Consider the following 22,963-nt stretch of genomic DNA (forward strand, 5'->3'; position numbering starts at 1 on the left):
CCCCCTACATCAATGTATTAAGTTGTGATAGGTTGTATTCTTTCTCCGTCATAACATGGATTAATTTTATTGTATTTTCAGAATTTCTCGGTCTATATCTATTGAATAATAAAGCTTATTAAAAATTCACGTATTATGTTTCATATAATATAGCCTATTGTGTAGATTAGTACTTATTTTATTTGTTCCTCAGGTCATTTTTTTGTTTGTTACTTCAGTATTAAGTAATTTAAAAACCGATTTTGAATTTTTTTTTATCTAAAAGGATATACTTACAGATTGGTCCCATAGAAATTTTATAAAAATTTCAAACCGAAACTATTGTATTTGAATTTAAAGTAACTGGTTTTGCTACGATTGAAGTTTGTGGGACATAATCGAAGTTATTAATAAAATATACTTACTCGAAGTTATTAATAAAATTATTGTATGATTTTATTGTACAATTTCCTTTTGTTTTTAAGTAAAAAATGGCAAACAAATTTTTGATTATATTTTAATAACGTTACTTATAGACACTTATCGGTACTTTATTTTAATAGCAGTCATGATTATTATAAGCTAACTACATTATACTATTGCCTCACTCTGCGTGTTCTACCGTTTGTACAACGGATTGTGTTTAGATGAATTGTTCAATATGATGCCCACAGGCACTTTCTACCATCGTATGGCTCGCCATCGACATATTCATCCTCATGTCCTACAGGCACAATGGTCGCGTACTGCGTGGTTTCAGAGATGTTTCCTCCCACGAACACTCAGGTTATGGAATGAGCTCCCTGCCAAGGTTTTCCCAAGAGACTACAGCATGGGGTTCTTCAAAAGAACATATAAAGAGGTTTCTTCAGGGTCGGCAATGCGCGCGTAATACCTCTGATTTTGCAGGCGTTCATAGGCTATGGTAATCGGTTAGTATCAGGTGGGCCGTATGCTTGTCTGCCACCGCAGTGGTATAAAAAAAACTTACGTTACTTGTAGATCACTTATGGGTACTTTATTTTAATATCAGTTATGATTATTAAAACCAACTATTATTATACTATTTTGAGTCTGAATACTTTATAAAATTGACAAGCAAGTAAACTTAAAATAACTCCATTCATGAGATTGTAATATCGTTGTAAATTTAAATTATATTTATTTTATTGACACGTCAACACATGTTTTTTAAGCCACTATAAAAGTTAGGCATCCGTTAGTTTTGTTACCTTAAAGTTGTAAAGAAACTAATCTCTTGTATCACTTCACATTAAAAATTATTTGAGAAATTATAAAATAAATAAATCTATGTAGGTCAATGAACTTTTTATTTTTTTCTTCTTTTGTAGAAGAAATTGTAATTTAACTGTAGTCCTATAATCTTTTAATACTGAGAAGTGAAGCAAAATACATCAGTATAATTAAATAAATTTAATTTAAACGGTATGTAAATGAGAAGAGGAGAGGTTTCATTATATTTTATTCAATTTCAACGGAGGAGAGGTCTAAATTAATTATATTTTATTCAATATTCTCAAATAAAGTGTATATTTTGATATAAAATTTATTAATCTAAAAATAATTAGGTATGATACATCCAGCATAGCAATTTATAAGAACTAAAATATATAAATATAAAATAATAAGTAAAATAAAAATTTATCAAATTTTAACTACTCGTATATAATTATTTATTTGTCAACTATATTACTTTTTATTATTGTTAATTATAGCGTAAAAAAGCAATTATTTTCATATCATTCTGTAAAATTACTATATTAAAAACTAGCTTTTTCCCGCGCCTTTGCTCGCGTGTTGTATATGATTTATCGCGGATTTTGTTTTGAACCATAAGTCTGAATCTAACATTTAACATCATTAACTTCTAAACTGATGAAATTCCATACAAATTTTCAACCTTCGTTTTACCCTTTTAGGGGTTGAATTTTCAAAATTATTCTTGTTCACCTACGCTCTATAAAGAGTCTGTTTACAAAATTTAAAGATTCTATATTCAGCAGTTTCGGCTGTACAAATGATATATGTGTCAGTCAGTCAGTCTTTGAGCATTTTCCTATATATATATATATATAAATTGCATATTATATATAGTTTTTAATTAAAATAGGAGCCAAATTAACAAAAATAAAAATGCAATAAAGTTTACGATGATTGTCTAGAAAAATTTATCGTACCGAGAAGCCGTGCATGGCCGTATCTAGGTAGACAGGCATCAAGCAGAATCTTTTGCATCTTGTCCTCTTCTTGTCTTCTGGTAGAAAGTTCCAGATTATCAAGTCCTCATCGGCTGTTGCTGTAGCTGCAAATGAAATCGTACTCTTAATAAATAAAACCGTTCAAGTGTGAGTTATATTAGAATGCTGAGGGTGCCATACCTACATATATTTATTTATTTATTACTTATATAAATTTTTTTATAGCACTGAGGTGGCAAACAAGCATACGGCCCACCTGATGGTAAATGGTTACCGTAGCCTATGAACACCTGCAATACCAGAGGTATTACGCGTGCGTTGCCGACCCTGAAGAAACCTCTTTACCCCTTTTGAAGAACCCCATGCTGTAGTCTCTTGGGAAGACCTCGACAGGGAGCTCATTCCATAACCTGATTGTTCGTGGGAGGAAACATCTCTGAAACCGCGCAGTACGCGACCATTGAGGCTGTAGATAAAGTTACCTTTGTTCCATTTCTTATTCGAAATAGATACCAAATAGTTATTATTATTTGTAATTTTTTTTTAGGCTATAATTGTGGTCAAAAATTGGTCAGCAAAACTAAGTTTGTTTTTAGAGGATTTTTGATAATTGATAAATTATTTTTGATAAAAAATGGGATGGTTGGAAACATAGTTTTATTATTCCTGTAATATTTGTCATTTTAAAATATATAAATGATTTTTTTTCATATGTCACCCCATTTGGATTAACAGATCCATTTTCAAATTTTGAGTACCTCTTGTTGATCCCCATAGAAAATAAAATTAATTTTTCAGTTATTTACAAAGTAATATGTGTGGGTAGGCCCTAAAAATGTAAAACTATTTCGAGTTTCAAACTTATATTGGTAGTTATTGAGATGATTCAATAGCAAGAAAAAGTCAATTCTTTTAGATACGAGCGGAATCTGTCGCTCGTTTACAATATACAAATTATTTTATATCGACCTTGTTGCTATGCATAAATAAACTCCCCGATTCGATTCCCGATTGAGCATTACCGGAATTTAGGAAATTATTTTTCCTAAATTGGCTCGAGTCTGGGTATTCTGGATTGTAACCCCAGATGTGCATTGCTTTCATAACATGTTAATTTTCTTCCTAACGCAGGGTATTCTTTAAAATCAGGTAGCAATTATTATTTATTTATTTGAATAACACTATATTCTTACCGAGTTTAGTTCCGTCAGGACTAAAGATCATTGTCCGTATTCTGTCCAAGCCGCTGGTACCTTCGCCCCAGTGGTCCACGACTGTGTGAGCGTCACCGAGAACCAACAGATGTGAACATGGCTTCGGCTGTCTCGAGGACGTGTCTGAGAACGTCATATAATACACGTAATACTGTTTGTTTACACTCGTCAACGTTACCATAATTTAATTCTCCATTTGTGGTAACATTGTTTATCTCATTCTTCACAATATCGTACAGCAATATCTCGTACTTACGCGATAGGTATAACGAAAGGATAACCGCGTCAGTCGAATTCGCGTAAGTCGGGGTATAATCGTTAACATTTGTCTGTGAGTTTTTGGTTCCTAGGTATGCGGCCATTTCGCGGAACATGTTCGAATTCAAACAATAGAATCGACGAAATTTGAAAATCGCGTAATTCCGGGTTTGCACAAATCGGGGTAGCATAAGTCGAGGTGTTACTGTATTACTCTAGCCGAATCTAGTTTTAATAATAATAATAATAATACTTTATTATGCAGACTACAATGCGGTCCAATTTTGTTAGTAACAATTTTCTTACAAACTATGTTAGTAAAAAAAAAAAAAAAAAGAAAAACAAATTGATTTAATTAAGCATTTCACCCAGATGTGACCCAGCCGACTAGATCAGCATCTGAATGAAATGCCCAACTATAGGCGAGTTATATTTCTCGCCTATTACTTTTAGAATGCTGAACCCTTTAAGTTAACCCTTTAACTTAACCCTTTAAGTTCGCAAAAGATGCTTCGTGTAGAGATGAAAAACGTGTCGCAAAAGTGACCTGAACAAAATGGCAGTAAGATAATAATAGCGAATATTGAAGGTTGTGGAACTTCTGGTAGTAATAGTGTTGATCAAACTTCTGGTGGCAATCACACAAATACTAATGTAGCGAAATTAAGTAAATTCTGTTTAAATAACCAGTGAAAAATAACAGGGCTTCAATTCGAGAATTTTCCATTCTACATTGGTCATTATGGTTCTCTAGCCAATATTCTTCTTTCGGATTACGTTTAGCAATGTAAATGCTAGCATTGCCCATTCCATAGCTTAAGAGAAAATATTTTTATACAAGTTTTCCTTTATGATTTAAATACTAATGATCTGAGCCATTTTCGTACAAATTCTCATAAGTAAATGTCTAAACGATAACGAAACAAGCATTAAAACCTGTTACAAGATTTAGAAGTAGTAAGCGAATAAACAGATAGACAAGGAAATCGACAGTCTTTTACTGTGTAAAGATTATGACTTGATCGATTTTTATGTAATATAAACGTAATGTAATAAAAATACATGGACATTTATGACTCCTACCTGAGTTCCACAAGCTGATCACCAACTCTCCAGTTCTGTCGCTGAACAGCATCGCATCGAGGCTGTACTGGTCATGGCCTATGTTCGCTTCGCACACTTTCTCGGAGGGCGCGTCCCACATGGCGATTGTCGCTCTCAGATCGGAGTTAATAGCACCGATTCCTAGAAGGGCACTCCTCCAGGGATGCCATGCCAATGTCTATTAAAAAATGTAATAAAAAAATAAACTATTAGCTAGGTATAAGAAGTGAATTCTTGGGGTTTCATAAATCAGTACAGGAGATACATTATATACCGGTCATGCAAAGATCTCGCGGGCACATACCGATGAGTGCCGGAATAGACTTGTGTCTGAAATCGAAACTTCACTCCATCAAGTTTCGATCTGGGGTGAACAAAATCTTGTCCAATTTAACCCCAAAAAGACACAAGTCTGCGCGTTTACCGCAAAAAAGACGCCGTTTGTCGTATCTCCTCACTTTCAGGGCACTTCCCTTGATAAAAAGTCGAGTCTAGGAATTCTGGGCGTTGATATATCTTGCGACGTCCAGTTTTGCGGTCATCTGGAGGAGAAGGCTAAGATAGCTTCCAAAAAGTTAGGAGTACTCAATAGGGTGAGACGATATTTCATGCCAGAACACCGCCTGAAATTATATAAAGCCCAAGTCAGGCCGCATATGGAATACTGTTCTCACCTGTGGGCAGGAGCGCCACAGTACCAACTCCTTCCGTTAGACCGCATTCAAAGTCGGGCGGCTCGAATTATCGATAGTCAACGCCTTACTGTCCGACTCGACCCACTGAAACTGCGCAGAGATGTTGCATCTCTGTGCATCTTCTACCGAATTTATCATGGGGAGTGTTCTGAGGAATTGTTTGGATTGATACCTGCTGCTGATTTTCACCACCGTACAACCCGCCACAAACTAAAGTTTCATCCCAATCATCTGGACGAGTGGCGGTCTTCCACCGTGCGTTTTTCAAGGCACTTTCTTCCACGCACAACCATTCTTTGGAATCAACTTCCAGCAGCAGTATTTCCGAACCGATACGACAACATAACCTTCAAGAAAAGAGTATATTCCTTTTTAAAAGGCCGGCAGCACACCTGCAATGCCGCTGGTGTTGTGGGTGATCATGGGCGGCGGTAGTCACTTACCATCAGGTGAGCCGCATGCTCGTTTGCCCCCTGTGTTGTAAAAAAAAAAAAAAAAAAAAAAAAAAATCCTTTGCAGATGTTGTACGAAAGCGTTTCCAGAAGTATTTGAATCAGATGAAAATGAAATGATCATCTCGCCTGTGCCATTGGAATGTATTGGTAGGGTATTAGTGAATGTTGCTAGATGAAACAAGGTCAGTTGGCCCTGGTTAATTGACTAGGAACGAACCACGATATTTTCCAGGAGGGATCTCTGTAGTCCAGAGATAGGCACGCTTTGTGTAAGGAGGTCCCGGATTCGATTCGTGCTCGAACCAATTAAGGAAACAAAATTTTTTGAAATGGACTAGGTAGTACCCTTAAATGTTCTTTACCTGGTAGCTCATAACACAAGGTATACTAGCCGCCATGTGCATTCAGATCTTACACATTGTTCTTTTGACTGTCTTCCCACTTTATTCCGGCCAATCCTTAGTCTCCAGTTTGCGATATTACGGCTCCAATGTCTATCATCAAGCATGATGTTGATTTTAAACTGGATGTTGTCAATAAGAGAGATATCCATAGCCCGTTCCATCGCTTTTTGCGCAACTTGGAGCTTTCGCACAAAGACGTAAGAGTTCGGTTATCTTCACCATAGGCTATCATAGGGGAATGAGTCTTTTGAAGAAGACATGATGGTACATGATTGCTTTTTAGTACATGAGCTTGCTAAAGGCTACCTATTACAGCTAAATCTTTTTCTCAACCTTATTTGTCCATCTCCTCCGAGTGTCACAGTTTGGCCTAAATACTCATAGACTGTGAAAGTTGCGATATTTTCGATAAATAATAAAAAAAAAAAAAATGAGTCACCGTAATTGTCCAATCCGATGCGACGTTTGTAATCATCTCGAGGGAAGGCCAACTCAACACGTAGACGGTGTCAGCGTTGAGAGTGGCGAGGACGACGTAGCGAGCGTCCGGTGACACCTTCACGATCAACACCGGGCCACACATCATTTCCTTCCAGCTTATTATTCTGGTACACCGGGTAAAAGAAGTCACCATTCCCATGGAACAGCCCCTAAAAATGTTATTGTTTTTATTCACATTATTATTATATATCGTTAACTGGACATCAAGCACTCTATGTTATATTCTGTGTTATAAGAAACCAGCCAATTAATATCTGGAGGCATAACTCAGACCACCTAGTATCGAGCCAACGTAAAAAAGTTTATTTCCTAAATTGACCCAATAAGAAATTAAACTTCGAACCTAATTACGCAAAGTAGTGGATCTACTTTTAGGTCACGTAGGTCGTTAATTTTAATTGGCTTGGTTGTTATTTTTTTATCAAAAAGGAGTCAAAATTGTAGTCATTCTTTGTAACTGTGAAAGAATTTAAATATCTACAATGAAAGAATAAGTCATAAATCTATGAATCTGTTGAACGTTCAGATAATAAAATTAATTTGTTTATTTTTGTTGAACTTTATTAAAATATGTGGACCAAAAGGTGAACTTTTGTATAGGCATACATAACAATAAAAAAGTAACATAGGAGTAACATACATTAGGACAGTTAGGATAATAATTATGAGAAACAAGGCAACGTAATTTCGTAGGCACACCTAGAACGTCCAAAAGCCATTTAATTAAAAAAGTTCGTATCTTAAACTGATTCGATCGGGTATCGAACCCAGATCTTATTTACGTACAGCACACCCACCATTGTGCATATGTATCTATTGATAATTTTTATGAAAATTAAATTTGTCTAGTTGGACTATACTCCATATTATGTTGAGTTTTTATCAAAATTTAAATTGAAATAAACAAAAAACGAATGGTCTCACGTTACGAAGGAGTTTCCAGTCGGGCTCCAGTCGAGGGTAGTGATAGAGCAATAGCTGTTAACAAGCAACCGGCACCGGCAGCAACTGCTCCTCAACCATCTGTTCGTCGTACTGTCGTGAATCTCCACACTTTTGTAATGTGTTCCTAACTGTATTGAAAGTATTAATTTAATTTTTATTATAACACAGGGGGCAAACGAGCATGTGGCTTATCTAATGGCAAGTGATCACTACCGCCTATAGACACCAGCAACACCAGAAAAATTGCAGGTGTATTGCTGGTCTTTTAAGAAGGAATATGCTCTTTCCCTTTAAATGTTTTAATGTCGTATCAGTCGGAATTACTGCTGTTGGAAGTTGGTTCTATACTTTATTTGTGCGAGGAAGAAAATGTCTAGAGAAACGCATAGTGGAGAAACGCTACTTATCCGGATGGTCGAGATGAAATTTCAGCTTATGGCAATTGTTATTATAGTGGTATTAATTCCTTCGGACGTTTTTTTTACAGAATTTTGGAGATGAAACGTGCCTTTTATACTCGTTTACAACACAGAGAAGGCAGATAATTAGTCGATTATCCTATCTTTCAAATTTAGTAGCAGAATCCAAATTTTTAAAGGGATTAAGTAAGGCAGTAAATCCTTTATATTATTCCCAAATTCGTGTATAATATAGTATATATCATATATGTGTAAGTATATTTGTTATTCATATATATTTATTCGTTTATATATGCAATTTTAGTATGTATGTATATCAATAATTACTAATACTGCATTCGAGTATTCTGACACTTCCCTATGGTTGACTGGGAGAGAATGCTTTTAGCATTAAGTCCGCCACGTACACATATTTGTACTAATAAATAAATAAATAAATTAAGAGAAAATAAAACTTAATTTACTATAAGCAGTTCACTGCGCGGGTCGAATTTACAGCAATGAATGTCATACTGCGCCTGGCCTTGGCTAATCAGTTTCTGCGACCGCCAGCTCCATTTGTGGTAGTTCCTACCCAGGGCTGCCACCAGAATATTGTCGTTGCTCCAATCAAGGAGTTCTGGAACTGGTAAATAATTATTTCAGCTAATTTTCTATGTTATTATATTATTATTTTCAATCGTTAACTGTCCACTGTTGAACATAAGCCTTCATCATAAGCGGAGATTTGCCAGTAGTTGCCACGCTTGGCAGGCGGGTTGGCAATCGCAGTTAGGTTTTTATAGATGTTTTGAGAGGGACGCTGCTGTCCATCCCCCCACCATAAGTTCCATTAGTCGCCTTTTTATTACATCTACAGGAAAGGAAAGGGTAGCCCATTCTATACAGGGACCAGACGGCACATTTTCTGTATAATAAGTATTAATATTTGCACGTCTACATTGTGGTAGACTTTTGATGTAACATACTTAAAAAAATACCTTATTTGAGCAAATAAATGAATTTAAATACTACAAAAGTCATCTGCTTGGACACCTTTGTCCTACTCGTGTTTCTGCTGTGAAGCAGTTGTGTTTGCATAGCTATGTTTCGGTCTTAAAGAATAGAATATGACAATTAAATTATGACATTTAATTCAGAGTACGCATGAAAGGTATTATGGATGACATAGATGCTCTGTTATGTTCATGGTACTGTTCGTGTCTATAGGCGACGGTTACCACTATCCATCAGGTGGGCTGTCAGCTTGTTTGCCCTTCTAATTTGAATAAAAAAAAACTTATAAATAAAATAATACTTACAAGTCGCGTAGCTATACGTAGGCAGGTCAAGAATACTGTCGGCTGATGATAAGTAACGCCTCTTTCTGGGAACACAGGGCCAGGACTCTTTCTTCGTGGATTCCTTATCGTCATACCGCTTCAGTGGTTCCAATTGTAGAGCATCATCTAGATAGTTTATGTATTGCCTCTGTTTTATGTATTTTGTATACTGATGATGGAAGAAAAGAATACATATATTATTATGGCTGGTTTTTTGCTCGCTTTTTTGTATTTATGAATTTTAGAAGTAAAGAAATAGACCACTTGTAGGTGACGTATCAAGAAACGGAAAACTTTTTTTTTCTTTTTTTTTTTAATATCACAAAGGTGGCAGGAAAACAAGCATACAGCCCGTCTGATTGTAAACGATCACTGTAGCCTATGGACGCCTGCAACACTAGGAGTGTTACGTGCGCGTCGCTGATATCTGATTTTAAGTTAGAAATACAACTGTGAAAACGTGATTCAAATTTGTGCTGTAGTTTTTATGTCATATTGAAACAAACATACATACTTACATACTCATTTTGCCATCTTTTGATCTTATTAAGATTCCTTACATAAATTTTTCTTAAATCATTCGATATACAGATATCGTCTAGTTATAATTTTTTTATATCAAATTGTCATTTTACATTATTTACATTTTTAATTAACTTTCCTGCACGTGTGACGTTTAATGGAAAAAAAAACTTATGTGACTTTTTTGTATTTTTCTAAACAGATGATAATGGAATGGTATCCCTGCTAATTTACTCATTTACACTGATTGGACAAAGGTGAGGTTATTATGCCTTATTTGAAATTAAAAATATTTCAATTTTAATTACAATTAATAATACATTATTGGTTAATGGTTCCAGCGTAGAATAGGTCATCCCTTCCTTTCCCATGGGTGTCATAAGAGGGGACTAAGAGAACTTAATAATCGAAGGATGGGCAGCAGCGTCCCTCTTAAAACATCTCCAAAGCCTAACTGCCGTTGCCAATCCGTCTGCCAAGTATGGCAACTAGTAGCAACCCCCCCCCCCCCCCCCCAAAGGGGAGGTTTATGTTCAGCAGTGGACAGTTAAAAGCTAATATGATGATGATGAAAATTTGCATTCTAAACATAAAAATATATAATAAGAGTAATTAAAGTTATACATACATACATACATATCTGTCACGCCTGTCTCCCATTAGGCAGAAACAATGGAACGCCAAATGCTTCGATTCAAACAAACCTCTTTCGTTTCTTCCACATTCATCGATCTTAATTAAAGTTTCCGTTATAAAAACTATACTCTGGTATTGCAGGCGTTCATAGGCTACGGTAACCACTTACCATCAGGTGGGCCGTATGCTTGTTTGCCACCTTAGTGGTATATAAAAAAAAAAACAATGATTAAAAATAGATTCGAATGTCGTATATCTTTTTTAATTACATTTAGTATAAAGTCTAAGTTTTTAATTAAAAAAAAGTCCATCGAATTAACAACGTCTACTTTTTTTTTAAATAGATCGATCATTATTTATTCCATGTTAAGGTCTTATAAACTGTACCTATTTCAAATTTGTATAAATAAAAAAAAAATCAAAGGGACGATCTCCTATTATTGAGATCAATTAATGAATTACTAATGTTGTAGTCATACAGTCTATTAATATAGCCTTTGTTAAGTACAGAGTAAGTTTCCTAGCTATATAAAAAAAAAAAGTACTGGAATACTATACCCAGTAGTCGGTGTTCGGTGGTTCCCAGCTCCACGTGGACAAGGTGCGCCGGCGCAGTTCCGCGAAAGAGGCCCTCGGTGCCACGAATCTATCGACCCTCGGTCGTTGGCTATTGAACTAAAACATTTTTTCAATTACCATAAAACTGGGTGGCTTAAATGTTAACAAGCTGCTACGTACTACGCAGAAAAAGTACTATTTTTCCATTAATGTCAGTCGAAATACGTGGAAATTATTTGAATTTAACAGTCGCATGACCATCTTTGATGGAGTTCCGACATATGGGTCTATCGATTCTCAGAAATTGTGCATTGGGCCTGAATAGTTTCTGAGAAATTGTTCAATGGGGTGAGGACCGTCGCAGGGCAAGCCGGTTGACCGTCATTATCGGGTTAGTGGACAGCGGTACAAAAAGTTAACAATTATGTACCATTTTATCTATATTTGTACAATTCGCAAAAAGAAACGTTTGAGAAAGTGTTAAAGGTTAAAATGTACACATAAATAAACGATTTTTTATTTATTAGTTAATAGCTTTTAACCGCGACAGGGTTCGCGTAATCGGGTTCAGTGACCAAGTTAAAAGTATAAGTATGTTTGTTGGGTAGGATAAAAAGAAACCTATTCCCTTTTGCATTATACATAGTAGGTACATGTTTTCTTTTTATGGGTGATAATGGAATGGTGACCCTACCCGCGCTAACGGTATACACCGGCGGGGCACCAGTGAAGGATGACAGGTGAGAATGAAGCAGGTCAGTTAGCCCATCGTGATGAATTCAACAAGAATTGTTCACGATGGTTTCCAGGGGGAACCGCGTGAAGGTCGACCTAATAGGGCACATTGCTAGCAATGGGGCTGTCATACTCCATTTAGCAATCCCTTTCCCGCCAATAGGTACATGTTTACCAAAATCTATACTTATAATAAATCTGTAGAGAGGTCAGTTCTGTACATGAAATATATTTCCAAAATAACTATCAGAGGATGATTAGTGATCGATACTGATGCCAAAAATGCTATCAGTAAAATTTTTGTCTGTCTGTATGTTCGTTATAAAAACAAAAACTACTCGACGGATATTAACGAAACTTGGTACAATTATTCTTCATACTCCTGAGCAGGTTATAGTATACTTTTCATCATGCTATGATCAATCAGAGCAGAACAGTGAAAGGAAATCTGCCTGTTACATCAAAACCACTGAACCGTGTGGAAGGACATAGGCTACTTATTTTACGAAAAACGACCGCAGTCGCGGGCAACAGCTAGTATATAATAATTGTTAATATTACATTTTCGCGTTATTCACACATATTTTAAATACACTATCGGGATTTAACGTGATGAAAAACTTTGCAAGTAAATACCACGACGTGGTGCGATCCACGTTGAAATGCCAGCAAGTAATTCTTTTAAATAATGTTAACGTAACAACATTATGTGTATTTATTTAAATATACTATATCTAAAATATCATTGTCATTTAGAAGCTCGTGCATGATCAGTTCTCATTTACGTGCGAATTTTTTTGTAGCGTTAAATCCCAATCATCATCATCATCAATTCAGCCTTTATCCGTCCACTGCTGGACATAAACCTCCCCCTAGACTGCCATAAAGAACGGTCCTGAGCCACCTGCATCCACTGACTCCCTTCTTTCTTTCACTTTTCACTTTCAGGTTATCACTCCATCTAGTGGGGGGCCACTTAAAAATCTTTCTTCTCCATCGGTTGTTGCTTCTTCGAGCTATGTGACCAGCCCACTTCAGCTTGCTTATCTTTCTAATCCTAAGTCCCAATAGTGTATTTAAAATATACTAATATAATATACCCGAGGGAGACTTTGTACAAAAGTCGATTTTTTTTTACAACACAGGGGGCAAACGAGCATGCGGCTCACCTGATGGTAAGTGACTACCGCCGCCCATGATCACCCACAACACCTACGGCATTGCAGGTGTGCTGCCGGCCTTTTAAAAAGGAATCTATCTTCATATTATATTTTATATCTAAGGAAGGATCTTTTTCGATTGCTTGGATACCTCTGTCCCATTCGTGTTTCAACCGTGAAGCAGTCGTATTTGTTTGGCTGTGTTCCGGTTTGAAGGGTGGGATATGGCGTGAATTTACTGGGTACAGAGGAATAACACCTGAGTCCTCAGGAATGGCAACGCATGGAGGGTGTCATGAGCGAAACAGTATACTCTGTTATGTCTATGGTACTGCTCATGTCTATAGGCGACGATTACCACTTTCCATCAGGTGGGCAGTCAGCTTGTTTGCCATTCTAAGTTATATAAAAAAAAAAATATGCAACTAGTCCATATTTAAATTATTTTATTTGTAGAATTATTTATTTAATATTTTGTTACTTTTAAAATACTATAAATACATATGATTAAAGTAAATAAAAGTGCGATATATTACAAATGTCATTCTCGCATGTAGGAACAAATTAAAATACTCACAGTTTTTACGCCAAAAGCTTTCCTGTCCATATTGTTAATGAGTAATTAACGTTGGGTGTTAATTATTTTGAATTACACTAATTAAATACTCTTGTTTGTACAGAAGGTAACGTTTTGTGTATACGCAACCGTCAAATTGAATTTCGAAAGTACCCTCCATTGTTCTTTTTTTTTTTTTTAGTACCCTCCATTGTTCTTTTTTTTATTAAAAAAAACCTTATTAGGTTTTTTTCCATAAGGAACAGGCTAAGGCCAATGATCATACTGCCTAGTCTTTAGTTTTAACCTTCCATTGCGATGTTGTTTCATTAATGACTTTTATACCTAAAAACAGACTAAGTCATATGGGTTAACTGCTATATTATAATATTATAAAATGTTGCTAGCAATGTACCCTGTCAGGTCGACCTCCTCGTGGTTCCCTCTGGAAACCGTTGTGATTGATTTATTGTCAGATTCGTCACGGTAGGCTAAATAACCTGCTTCATCCTCACCTATCATCCCTCACTGGTGCCCCGTCAGTGTATACCGACAACGCAGGCGGGGTTACCATACCATTATTATCCATTAAAAAAATTTATACAAAATTTATTAACATTATTAATTTTTGTTTAGTACTACTAATAAAAAAAAGTATTCCTGTAGTGTAAAAATATTGTTGTAGTGAGATACCCACCTATTTAAAATACATTTTAAGTAGATAGGTATCTCATTATGCGAAATTACCAAATTTAAACATTAGGTTAACAGATGAGTTTACAGGAACGGCGCCTCAGAATCGACCCCATCGTCGTCATGTTATGTCTACCTAGTAAATATTTTATTGAAATCATAAACGTAGTATAACAAACTCACGTACTTTTATATTTTATTTTTATATCACAAAGGTAGCTAAGCATACAGCCTGTCTGACAATAAACAGTTACTGTAACCTATAGAATTATAATTTAAGATTGTTATACTTGTTAATGTCAAGTAAAATATTATATAAACTTAAATTTATCGAGAGATAGTTATGTACATATATTATTTTCCAGTATCTCGTTTTATTTACAGTTATATTAAATTTTAATACTTGACAAATATAAACCCACATAATATATAGAATAAGTTAACAAATACATAATTTAAGTATTGACATTGCCATTATATTGACGAAACTGAAAAATGAATCTATGTAACCACCTCGAAGTATCAACACAATAAAATTAAAAGTAAATTTTAAACTTTCCTATTATTTCCACACGTTTAAATTCATGTTCGGGACTTAATGAAACGTAGGCAATAAAAATTACATATATGTATACGTATTACTTATTATCGTAACGCGTTAAGTGACATGAATTTCAATTATAATTATTTATAATGTCAATCCGAAATATCGATATCGATAGGTATTAAAAAAATCTAGTTGCTTTATAGTATAAAGTTTTAAAATTGAATAAAGTGATTGCATAGATTTCATACAGCGTTTTTTTAGCCAAAGTGACGCGGACCTTAAGTATTATTTTTTTCTATAGCGATAATTTGAATTTGGAATTAAAATTTTTTAATTTTTATACATTTAATTAGCGTTCTGCCATGAAATTACACTTGATGTAACAAAAATACGTTGATGAGGTATTCCTTTTACAGAAATTTCGAAACAAAAAAAAAAATACAGAATTAAGTAGCTATTTTCCGGAGTAGGTGTGATATAAAAACTATATTTATTTTGTGTAATATGTACATATATAAAAATTACACGCTGTTATTACCTCGTGGTAATGCCATTAAACGCAGTTTTACTTTTTAAGTTGTCGTTACCATGATAACAGTTCTAGGTTTCCGAGTATTGGATAACAGCCGTACCTCATTACCGCTAACTTTACTTATCTAGAGCCTTCGTGGATCAGTTGCTTATGACCAAAGGCTATGAATTATTAAAGTATTGTATGGCTATCTCTTTCTATTATGTCTGTTTATTAAAATTTTCAATTTGAAATGTACCAATTACAGACGGGCTTAATTTTAACCGTTTACCATATTTCTTGTATTTGCATACCAATAACCTATATAATATATAAAACCTGATTGTTGTAAGCTATGGTCGAAGTTTTTTTTTTTTTTTAATATTTTAAGGGCTTTTACCTTCTTCAGGTATATCAGTCCTATTGTACCCTGAACTGATTACAATAAACGTGTGGTCTCGATATAGAATAAGCCACCCCATCCTTTCCCGTGGGCGTATTGAGAGGTATCTAAGGGAATGTAATGGTCGAGGGATTTTTTTTTATTAATGATAATGGAATGGTTACCTCGCTTGCGGTAACATACCGTTAATTAAATTCGTGATACTAACTGACTTGCCTCACCTATCATCCCTCACTGGTGCCATGCCAGCGTTAAACGTTAGCGAAGGCGGGGTTGCTATTCTATTATCATCCATTAAATAAAAAACGATATAGGCAATTGTAATATTAAACTAAGCAATCCTGTATCAGAAGAAATTTAATTAAAGTAGGTATCATATTAGTTGTTTATTGTCCACTGCTTAAGTTAGGCCTTTCCTATAAGAGGGGGCTACGCTTGACAGGCGGATTGGCAACCGCAGTTAGACTTTGGTGATGTTTTAAAAGGGATATTGCTGCCCATCCCATGATTGTTCTAAGTGTAACTGGCTCCCAAAGTTTAGGGAAACAGTAATCTCTAGGAAAAAATATCTCTTGTCTATTAAGCTCTTTTAGTGGGCTCTTGCGAAATCCACAGGAAAGGATGGCCCATTCTATGTTGGAACCACACGGTAAAGTAAATTAAAGTAAGTATGAAAGCTAGAAATTAAATATAATAATTTCTGTTTACTGCACCTAATAGGGTGGAATATTCTTAAAAAAATATATATATAATCATTTATATATAAAATATATATAATAATTTATATTGTACAGAAGGGGAAAAATGTTGGGACACTTGATACGACACGACGAACTTATGAACATTATAATAGAAGGTAAGATAGAAGGAAGGAGGGGAAGAGGGAGACCGAAACATAGTTAGATCAGGCAGATCAAGGAAGGAGTTGGTGTCGTGTCGTATCAAGAGGTGAAGAGACTCGTTGAAAATCGTAGTGAGTGGCAAGAGCTCCACTGACAAGAGCGCAGCTCTTAAATACAATAGATATAATATGAAAATATATATATATATATATATATATATATATATATATATATATATATGAAAAAATGAATAAAACAAAAATTGTATCTTGTGTTTGTAACTTTGTGTTTTGTGCCCAATAATAATGATAAATAAATAAATAAAATAAAGTATACCTAAAAAAGGGCAATCGATAACCAATTCCTGTAAGGTTATTTTTAATTGTTGCTATTGGATTTTTTATGTATGAAGTCGTAAAATGTATGAAGTTATTAAATTCTCACGTTCTCAAATTAAACACAATGCCTTTGTATTGTCATACCACAATGAACATCATTGATCATTTGAAATATCTTTGTCTACGTCTCTATTATCCAATTCATTCTCAGTAAGTGCGTATGTATTGCATGCCAGTAAAAAAAAAAACGCCTGTTAGTTTGTTGTTGGCAATGAGAGATTCATTATTTGTGATGTGTAATATACAGTAATATATGTATATATCTACAAACACACACACACACACATACCAGAGGGAGACTTTGTACAAAAGTCGATTGCTTGGGTACCTCTGTCCCATTCGAGTTTCAACCGTGAAGCAGTTGTGTTTGCATGGCTGTGTTTCGGTTTGAAGGGTGGGATATAGCGTGAATTTACTGGGTACAGAGGAATAATACCTGAGTCCTCAGGAATGACAACGCATGGGGGGTATCATGGGCGAAACAGTATACTCTGTTATGTCCATGGTACTGCTCATGTCTATAGGCGACGGTTACCACTTTCCATCAGGTGGGCCGTCAGCTTGTTTGCCATTCTAATTTGTATAAAAAAAAGAAAGGAAGACTTGGCTCATTCTATTCCAGGACCAAAATGACATTTTATTTGAGTATATTTTCATAATTACGTCATCTATCTCCAAGAAGTCTGTGATGCCAACATTACTTCTTTATCAAGGGGGAAGTGTTCTGTCTTTGTTTTTTGCTTTTTCTTTCGATTAACGTCTGTTTAATTGTATATAATTTAGATTAATCGAGCCATATTTGCTAACTGATTAGCACAAGAAGCTTCGGATTTAAAATGTTAAGTATTCAATGAAGCGAAGTGCATAAAGACTTATGTTTTGCTCAACGATTTAAGTAAAATGCTTATATGCGGTTGTTTTCTTTTTTAATTTTTTTTTATTATAATCACTTAAATTGCGGAACCGTAGAATTAATGCGAAATATATAACAGTAGCCTTCGATAGGCAGGTGAAAAACAGTATAATTTTACAGAATGACGTACAAATTATGGAAAATATTTTTTAATATCTTCTCTTTTTGTGGTCCAGCACTAAAAAGTACAAAGGAACTTTCGTGGTGCGACTTCGACCGTCTATTTAGTCATCAGCCACGTCAGCAACTATTAACGCTAATGATTTGAAATATGAAATGATTTTATATAATATTTATTTTAATAATATATTCAAGTAATCGTAAATAATTTACCAGAGGGAGACTTTGTACAAAAGTCGATTGCTTGGGTACCTCTTTCTCATTCGTGTTTCTACCGTGAAGCAGTTGATACGGGATATAGATACGGGAAGACTTTTATATATACTAGCTTTTACCCGTGACTTCGTCTGAGTGACCAGAATAAAAAGAAGCCTACATCATTTTCCATCTCATATATTATGTGAGTACTAAATTTCATAGTGATTGGTTAAAGTGCTATAAGGTACCAAATAAACCACCAAACTTATATTAAGTTACGGAATCATCGAAGCGAATTGCCAAGTATACTTGATACATTTAAATTCAATACCAATAGAGTCTTTAAAATTGTACTCACTAATCCGGCCATAATTGATCATCCATTGAAATACATAGAATCCACTGGTGCTTGACAGCGACAAAAAGTCGCATAACGCGTTGCATAGAACGCTGCGCAAGCGCTGGGTGCCCCACCATCGGTACCACCACCAGAGCGCGCCGCAACTCCGCCACCATCACGCCTGGTTCCACCTACTGCGCATGCGCGCGATGGCGTCTTCTACACGCCGCTCCGTAAAATAATGTGCACGTTTTTATCACCACTGCAGGTTTAACGCAAAATAGAGTGCACTATTTAATGATCGCTTAATTTTTTAGCGTGTTTTTAATAATTTGAGTTCTTACAATTGTATATGTGGGGGAAAGGGATTGTGAGTAATGGGGTTTAACAGCCCTATTGATAGCTATATAGAATATATCGGAGGTCTAACCAGAGGGAGACTTTGTACAAAAGTCGATTGCTTGGGTACCTCTGTCCCATTCGTGTTTCAACCGTGAAGCAGTTGTGTTTGCATGGCTGTGTTTCGGTTTGAAGGGTGGGATATGGCGTGAATTTACTGGGTACAGAGGAATAACACCTGAGTCCTCAGGAATGGCAACGCATGGGGGTATCATGGGCGAAACAGTATACTCTGTTATGTCCATGGTACTGCTCATGTGTATAGGCGACGGTTACCACTTTCCATCAGGTGGGCCGTCAGCTTGTTTGCCTTTCTAAGTTGTATAAAAAAAAAAGGTCGACCTCCATGTGGTTCGTCCTAAAAATCATGGTGTTTAATTCTTGTTGAATTCGTCACGATGGGCTATTTGACTTGTCTTGGTTTCATCACCACTCGTTGACACTCCGCCAGCATATATTGTTAACGCAGAGAGGATTGTTATTCCATTATCACCTATTAAAAAACGTTTTTATTTTGTAACTGTGGTGTTTTTGTGTAAAAGAGGTGTTTTTAACGTCTCTGTGTCTGTCTACGGCATTGTGGCTCCTATACGAATGGATCGATTATGGTGCGTTTTTTTTTGTTTAAAAGCTGTCGTGATCGAGATGGCTCTTAGCATCAGTTAACGAAAATCCATTTAAGCGTTTCAAGGTTATAAATTTTTTTATAGGTTTGTTTGTGTTAGGCCTTTTTTAATTTTTTAATTTTATTGGCGGGCGAGGGATGGAACAATAGCGATCCCTCTTAAAACATCTCTAAAGCCTGATTGCAGTTATTAATCCGCCTGCCAAACGTGGCGACTATTAGCAAAACCCCCCAAGGGGGAAGCTTATGTTCAGCAATGGACAGTACGGTTGATAATATCATTTCTGTTTTTTACTAACTTACTAACTGTAATGCGTAAGTTTTGCCTTTATGTATTAGGATAAATCATAGTTAGATAATTCATAATAGACAGTTCACCCTTAAACCCTATAGTTTAAATGGTTTCGTACAACGCGGTTCCAGAGATGTTTTCCTCCACGAACACTCAGGTTATGGAATGAGCTCCCTGCCGAGGTTTTCCCAAGAGACTACAGCATGGGGTTCTTCAAAAGGGGGGTAAAGAGGTTTCTTCAGGGTCGGCAACGCGCGCGTAATACCCCTGGTATTGCAGGCGTTCATAGGCTACGGTAACCGCTTACCATCAGGTGGGCCGTATGCTTGTTTGCCACGTTAGTGGTATAAAAAAATAGGATAAGAAATATAAGTAGGATAAAAAGTATGACATATATGTGTGTATATATAACTATATATTGTATTGTATCTAACCCGCAACTGTTAGAAGATGAATCGGTGTTTGGAAACCCGTTACTCCATGAAGGCGGTCAAACAGACATCTAGTCTGCTTAAATCGTCCCTTGTCTATGTCACTGGCCATTAATAAAGTGAGTGACGGTATCTGCGTCAAACTGAGAGATACGGGCGGTTTATCAGAGGCTGCATCGCGGGTCGCGGGCCGCTACAGTAAGTCTCCGTGATTTAGATGGTATGGGCACGCGACCGCTCGCCTTCACACCGCCATGAGACCGTCTCAACTATGAATTGAGCGACTTGGGTCTTTTCTAATCTGTTTCAACAGGATTTAATGAAAATGTAAACAAAGGAATAACTAATTAGAGTATAAAACAGTCCAGTGACGTTCGGTAAAAGTATAATTAAAAAAATAATATTATTACATAAAGGTATTTCGATGGAATTTTGATTTTAGTTATGTACATACTTCTTCTCACACTTATGTTGCTAGTTCAGGGCTCCATAAATTTGCGTTGTCGTTGCCAATTTTTTCTCGATTTATGTGTACACGAAAATAAACAATAAAATAATATATTATACCTGAACTACTCAAATAAACCGAAAATTAGTGAAATTGCACTTATTCTCCTAGAAAACTGGAAGAACAATAAATTATAAACGAATCGTTAATACGTTCCTCTACCGCTGTCCACGAAACACTTGCATACGACACCTGTACTTGCATAGGGCCAATTACCAACAAAAAAATATATATATAAATAATATTAACGCTATGTCATTTACGGGACAGACAGAGAAGTACGTCTCACACAGCTGTTTAATTGTCCTACTTCGTTCATCGAGTCATCTGAGAGTCACGACAATTTTATCTCAAATAACTTTGCGTAATTTTGTGGTTTGGAATAAATAACAGCGGGATATAATTATATTTATAAACATTCTAAATTCAAAAATTTTAAATTCGATTGACCTCGGCCTCCCGAGCCTCTGTCTTTTCCACAACTACAGTGTCCACCCCTTTCCTTTCCCACACATAAGTCCCTTATTTCTCTCATTTACTAATTTCCTTTACCCCTTCCAAACCGTAGGTGGCGGGAACCACCAACAAATGCATTCCCAAAGAGGGTCGATAGAACCATATTACGCCGACCCCAAATAATAATTGGGATAAGGGTAGGGAGATGATGATGATAGTAATTCAATTAAATCATTAACTTACATCCATATTATGTGTAAGTAATAAAATTCCTATAATAATATTAGTGAAATAAAAGAAAATTAAAATAAATTTTAGATGTTTGAAACTGTTTTTTTTTAATGGGTGATAATGGAATGGCAACCCCACCCGCGCTATCGTTATACACCGGCGGGGCTCCAGTGGAGGATGATAGGTGAGAATGAAGTAGGTCAGTTAGCCCATCGTGACGAATTCAACAAGAATTGTTCACGATGGTTTACAGGGGGAACCACGTGGAGGTCGACCTAATAAGGCACATTGCTAGCAATGGGGCTGTCAAACTCCATTGCTAACAATTCCTTTCCCTCCTGTTTGAAACTCTTAGACTAAAATTATAATATTGTTTCCTTTCGTTTTTATAGTTACAACAGTCAAGATTTCAATTGTACTCTGCATATGCAACACAACAATACAAGTATTCCGACAAAAAACGAAAAAAAAAAATGTATATGTAAAAATAAATAAATCGACTTCAATTGTGGCAAAAACAGTTATTTTGGTTTAAAAATTTAATTACTAAACCGATTTTGACAAAATTTCTATTCGACCAACCTGAAAATATATCCTCAGAGATAATAAAATAATTTTTCAAATCGGTTTATAAATGTCGGAGTTCAGACGTAACTAACACAAAAAATATGACGAAATTGATATAGTCCTCCTTTTGTGAAATCGGTTAAAATAAAAAATCTAAATATATCAAAACGACAAAAACTGAAGTTTTTTAGTTTTGATATATTTGTTTTCTTTAACAGTCGGTTAAAACCGCAACGGGTACGTACGTAATCCTCGACCGTGTGTGTAATTGACTACGTGTCTTCACGTACACTCTTAAATATGGCATTAAAAATAAGGGCGACACAGTATTATAGTGGAAGCATTTAGGCAATAAAAATGTGTGCAAAATTGTCAGGGAATGCGCTTGTGACGTACACACGCCATTATAATAAGCTGTTTAAAATGCAAATATTTTAATTGTTACGTCCTTGATGGGATTGTTACATAGATACACATGGACGTAGATGGCACAAGCATTTTAAGCAAAAACTAGATTATTATAGTACTATTAGGTACTTGCTTTGATATTACAAAAGCATTTTTAGTCATTGATAGTAATGCAAATATTTATTTTTTTAGATAATATGTTAATTTAATGATAACGTTATAAATTTTCTAATTCTTCTTGGAAACAAAAATTGATAGACAAAACAGGTGCTTGTTTCTATTTATAATTATAATTATTTAAACATATCTGTATTTTAGATAATAGTGTTAAATAATCAAAATTTATTTTTGGTTTTTATAGAAAATGGAATTTTGGTTATTCTTTGGTATTTCTTTAAG

At 35.4% G+C, this 22,963-nt stretch overlaps 1 protein-coding gene across 1 annotated transcript; it reads right to left on the reverse strand.

The window, feature by feature from the left end:
- Window positions 1-1,518: 1,518 nt before the first annotated feature.
- LOC116412988 (protein cortex-like) lies at window positions 1,519-13,826 on the reverse strand. The gene is made up of 9 exons (XM_052903432.1): window positions 13,704-13,826; window positions 11,232-11,348; window positions 9,495-9,684; window positions 8,658-8,818; window positions 7,754-7,902; window positions 6,768-6,978; window positions 4,754-4,952; window positions 3,392-3,535; window positions 1,519-2,302 (listed from the first exon to the last, which is right to left on the reverse strand). The coding sequence occupies exons 1-9, from the start codon at window positions 13,731-13,733 to the stop codon at window positions 2,169-2,171; spliced, it is 1,335 nt and encodes a 444-aa protein (XP_052759392.1). The 5' UTR covers window positions 13,734-13,826; the 3' UTR covers window positions 1,519-2,168.
- Window positions 13,827-22,963: the final 9,137 nt, after the last annotated feature.

The sequence above is a fragment of the Galleria mellonella genome, unplaced genomic scaffold, assembly GCF_026898425.1.
Source record: "Galleria mellonella isolate WM207_F2 unplaced genomic scaffold, CSIRO_AGI_GalMel_v1 utg139, whole genome shotgun sequence".
NCBI lineage: Eukaryota > Metazoa > Arthropoda > Insecta > Lepidoptera > Pyralidae > Galleria > Galleria mellonella.

Coding starts and splice junctions, on each gene's coding strand:
- LOC116412988 (XM_052903432.1), bottom strand. CDS start 13,733: ATGGACAGGAAAGCTTTTGGCGTAAAAACT. Junction 7,903..8,657: donor CGCGCAGTGAACTGCTTATA/GTAAATTAAGTT, acceptor CTTTCAATACAG/TTAGGAACACATTACAAAAG. Junction 6,979..7,753: donor ACTGGAAACTCCTTCGTAAC/GTGAGACCATTC, acceptor TAACATTTTTAG/GGGCTGTTCCATGGGAATGG.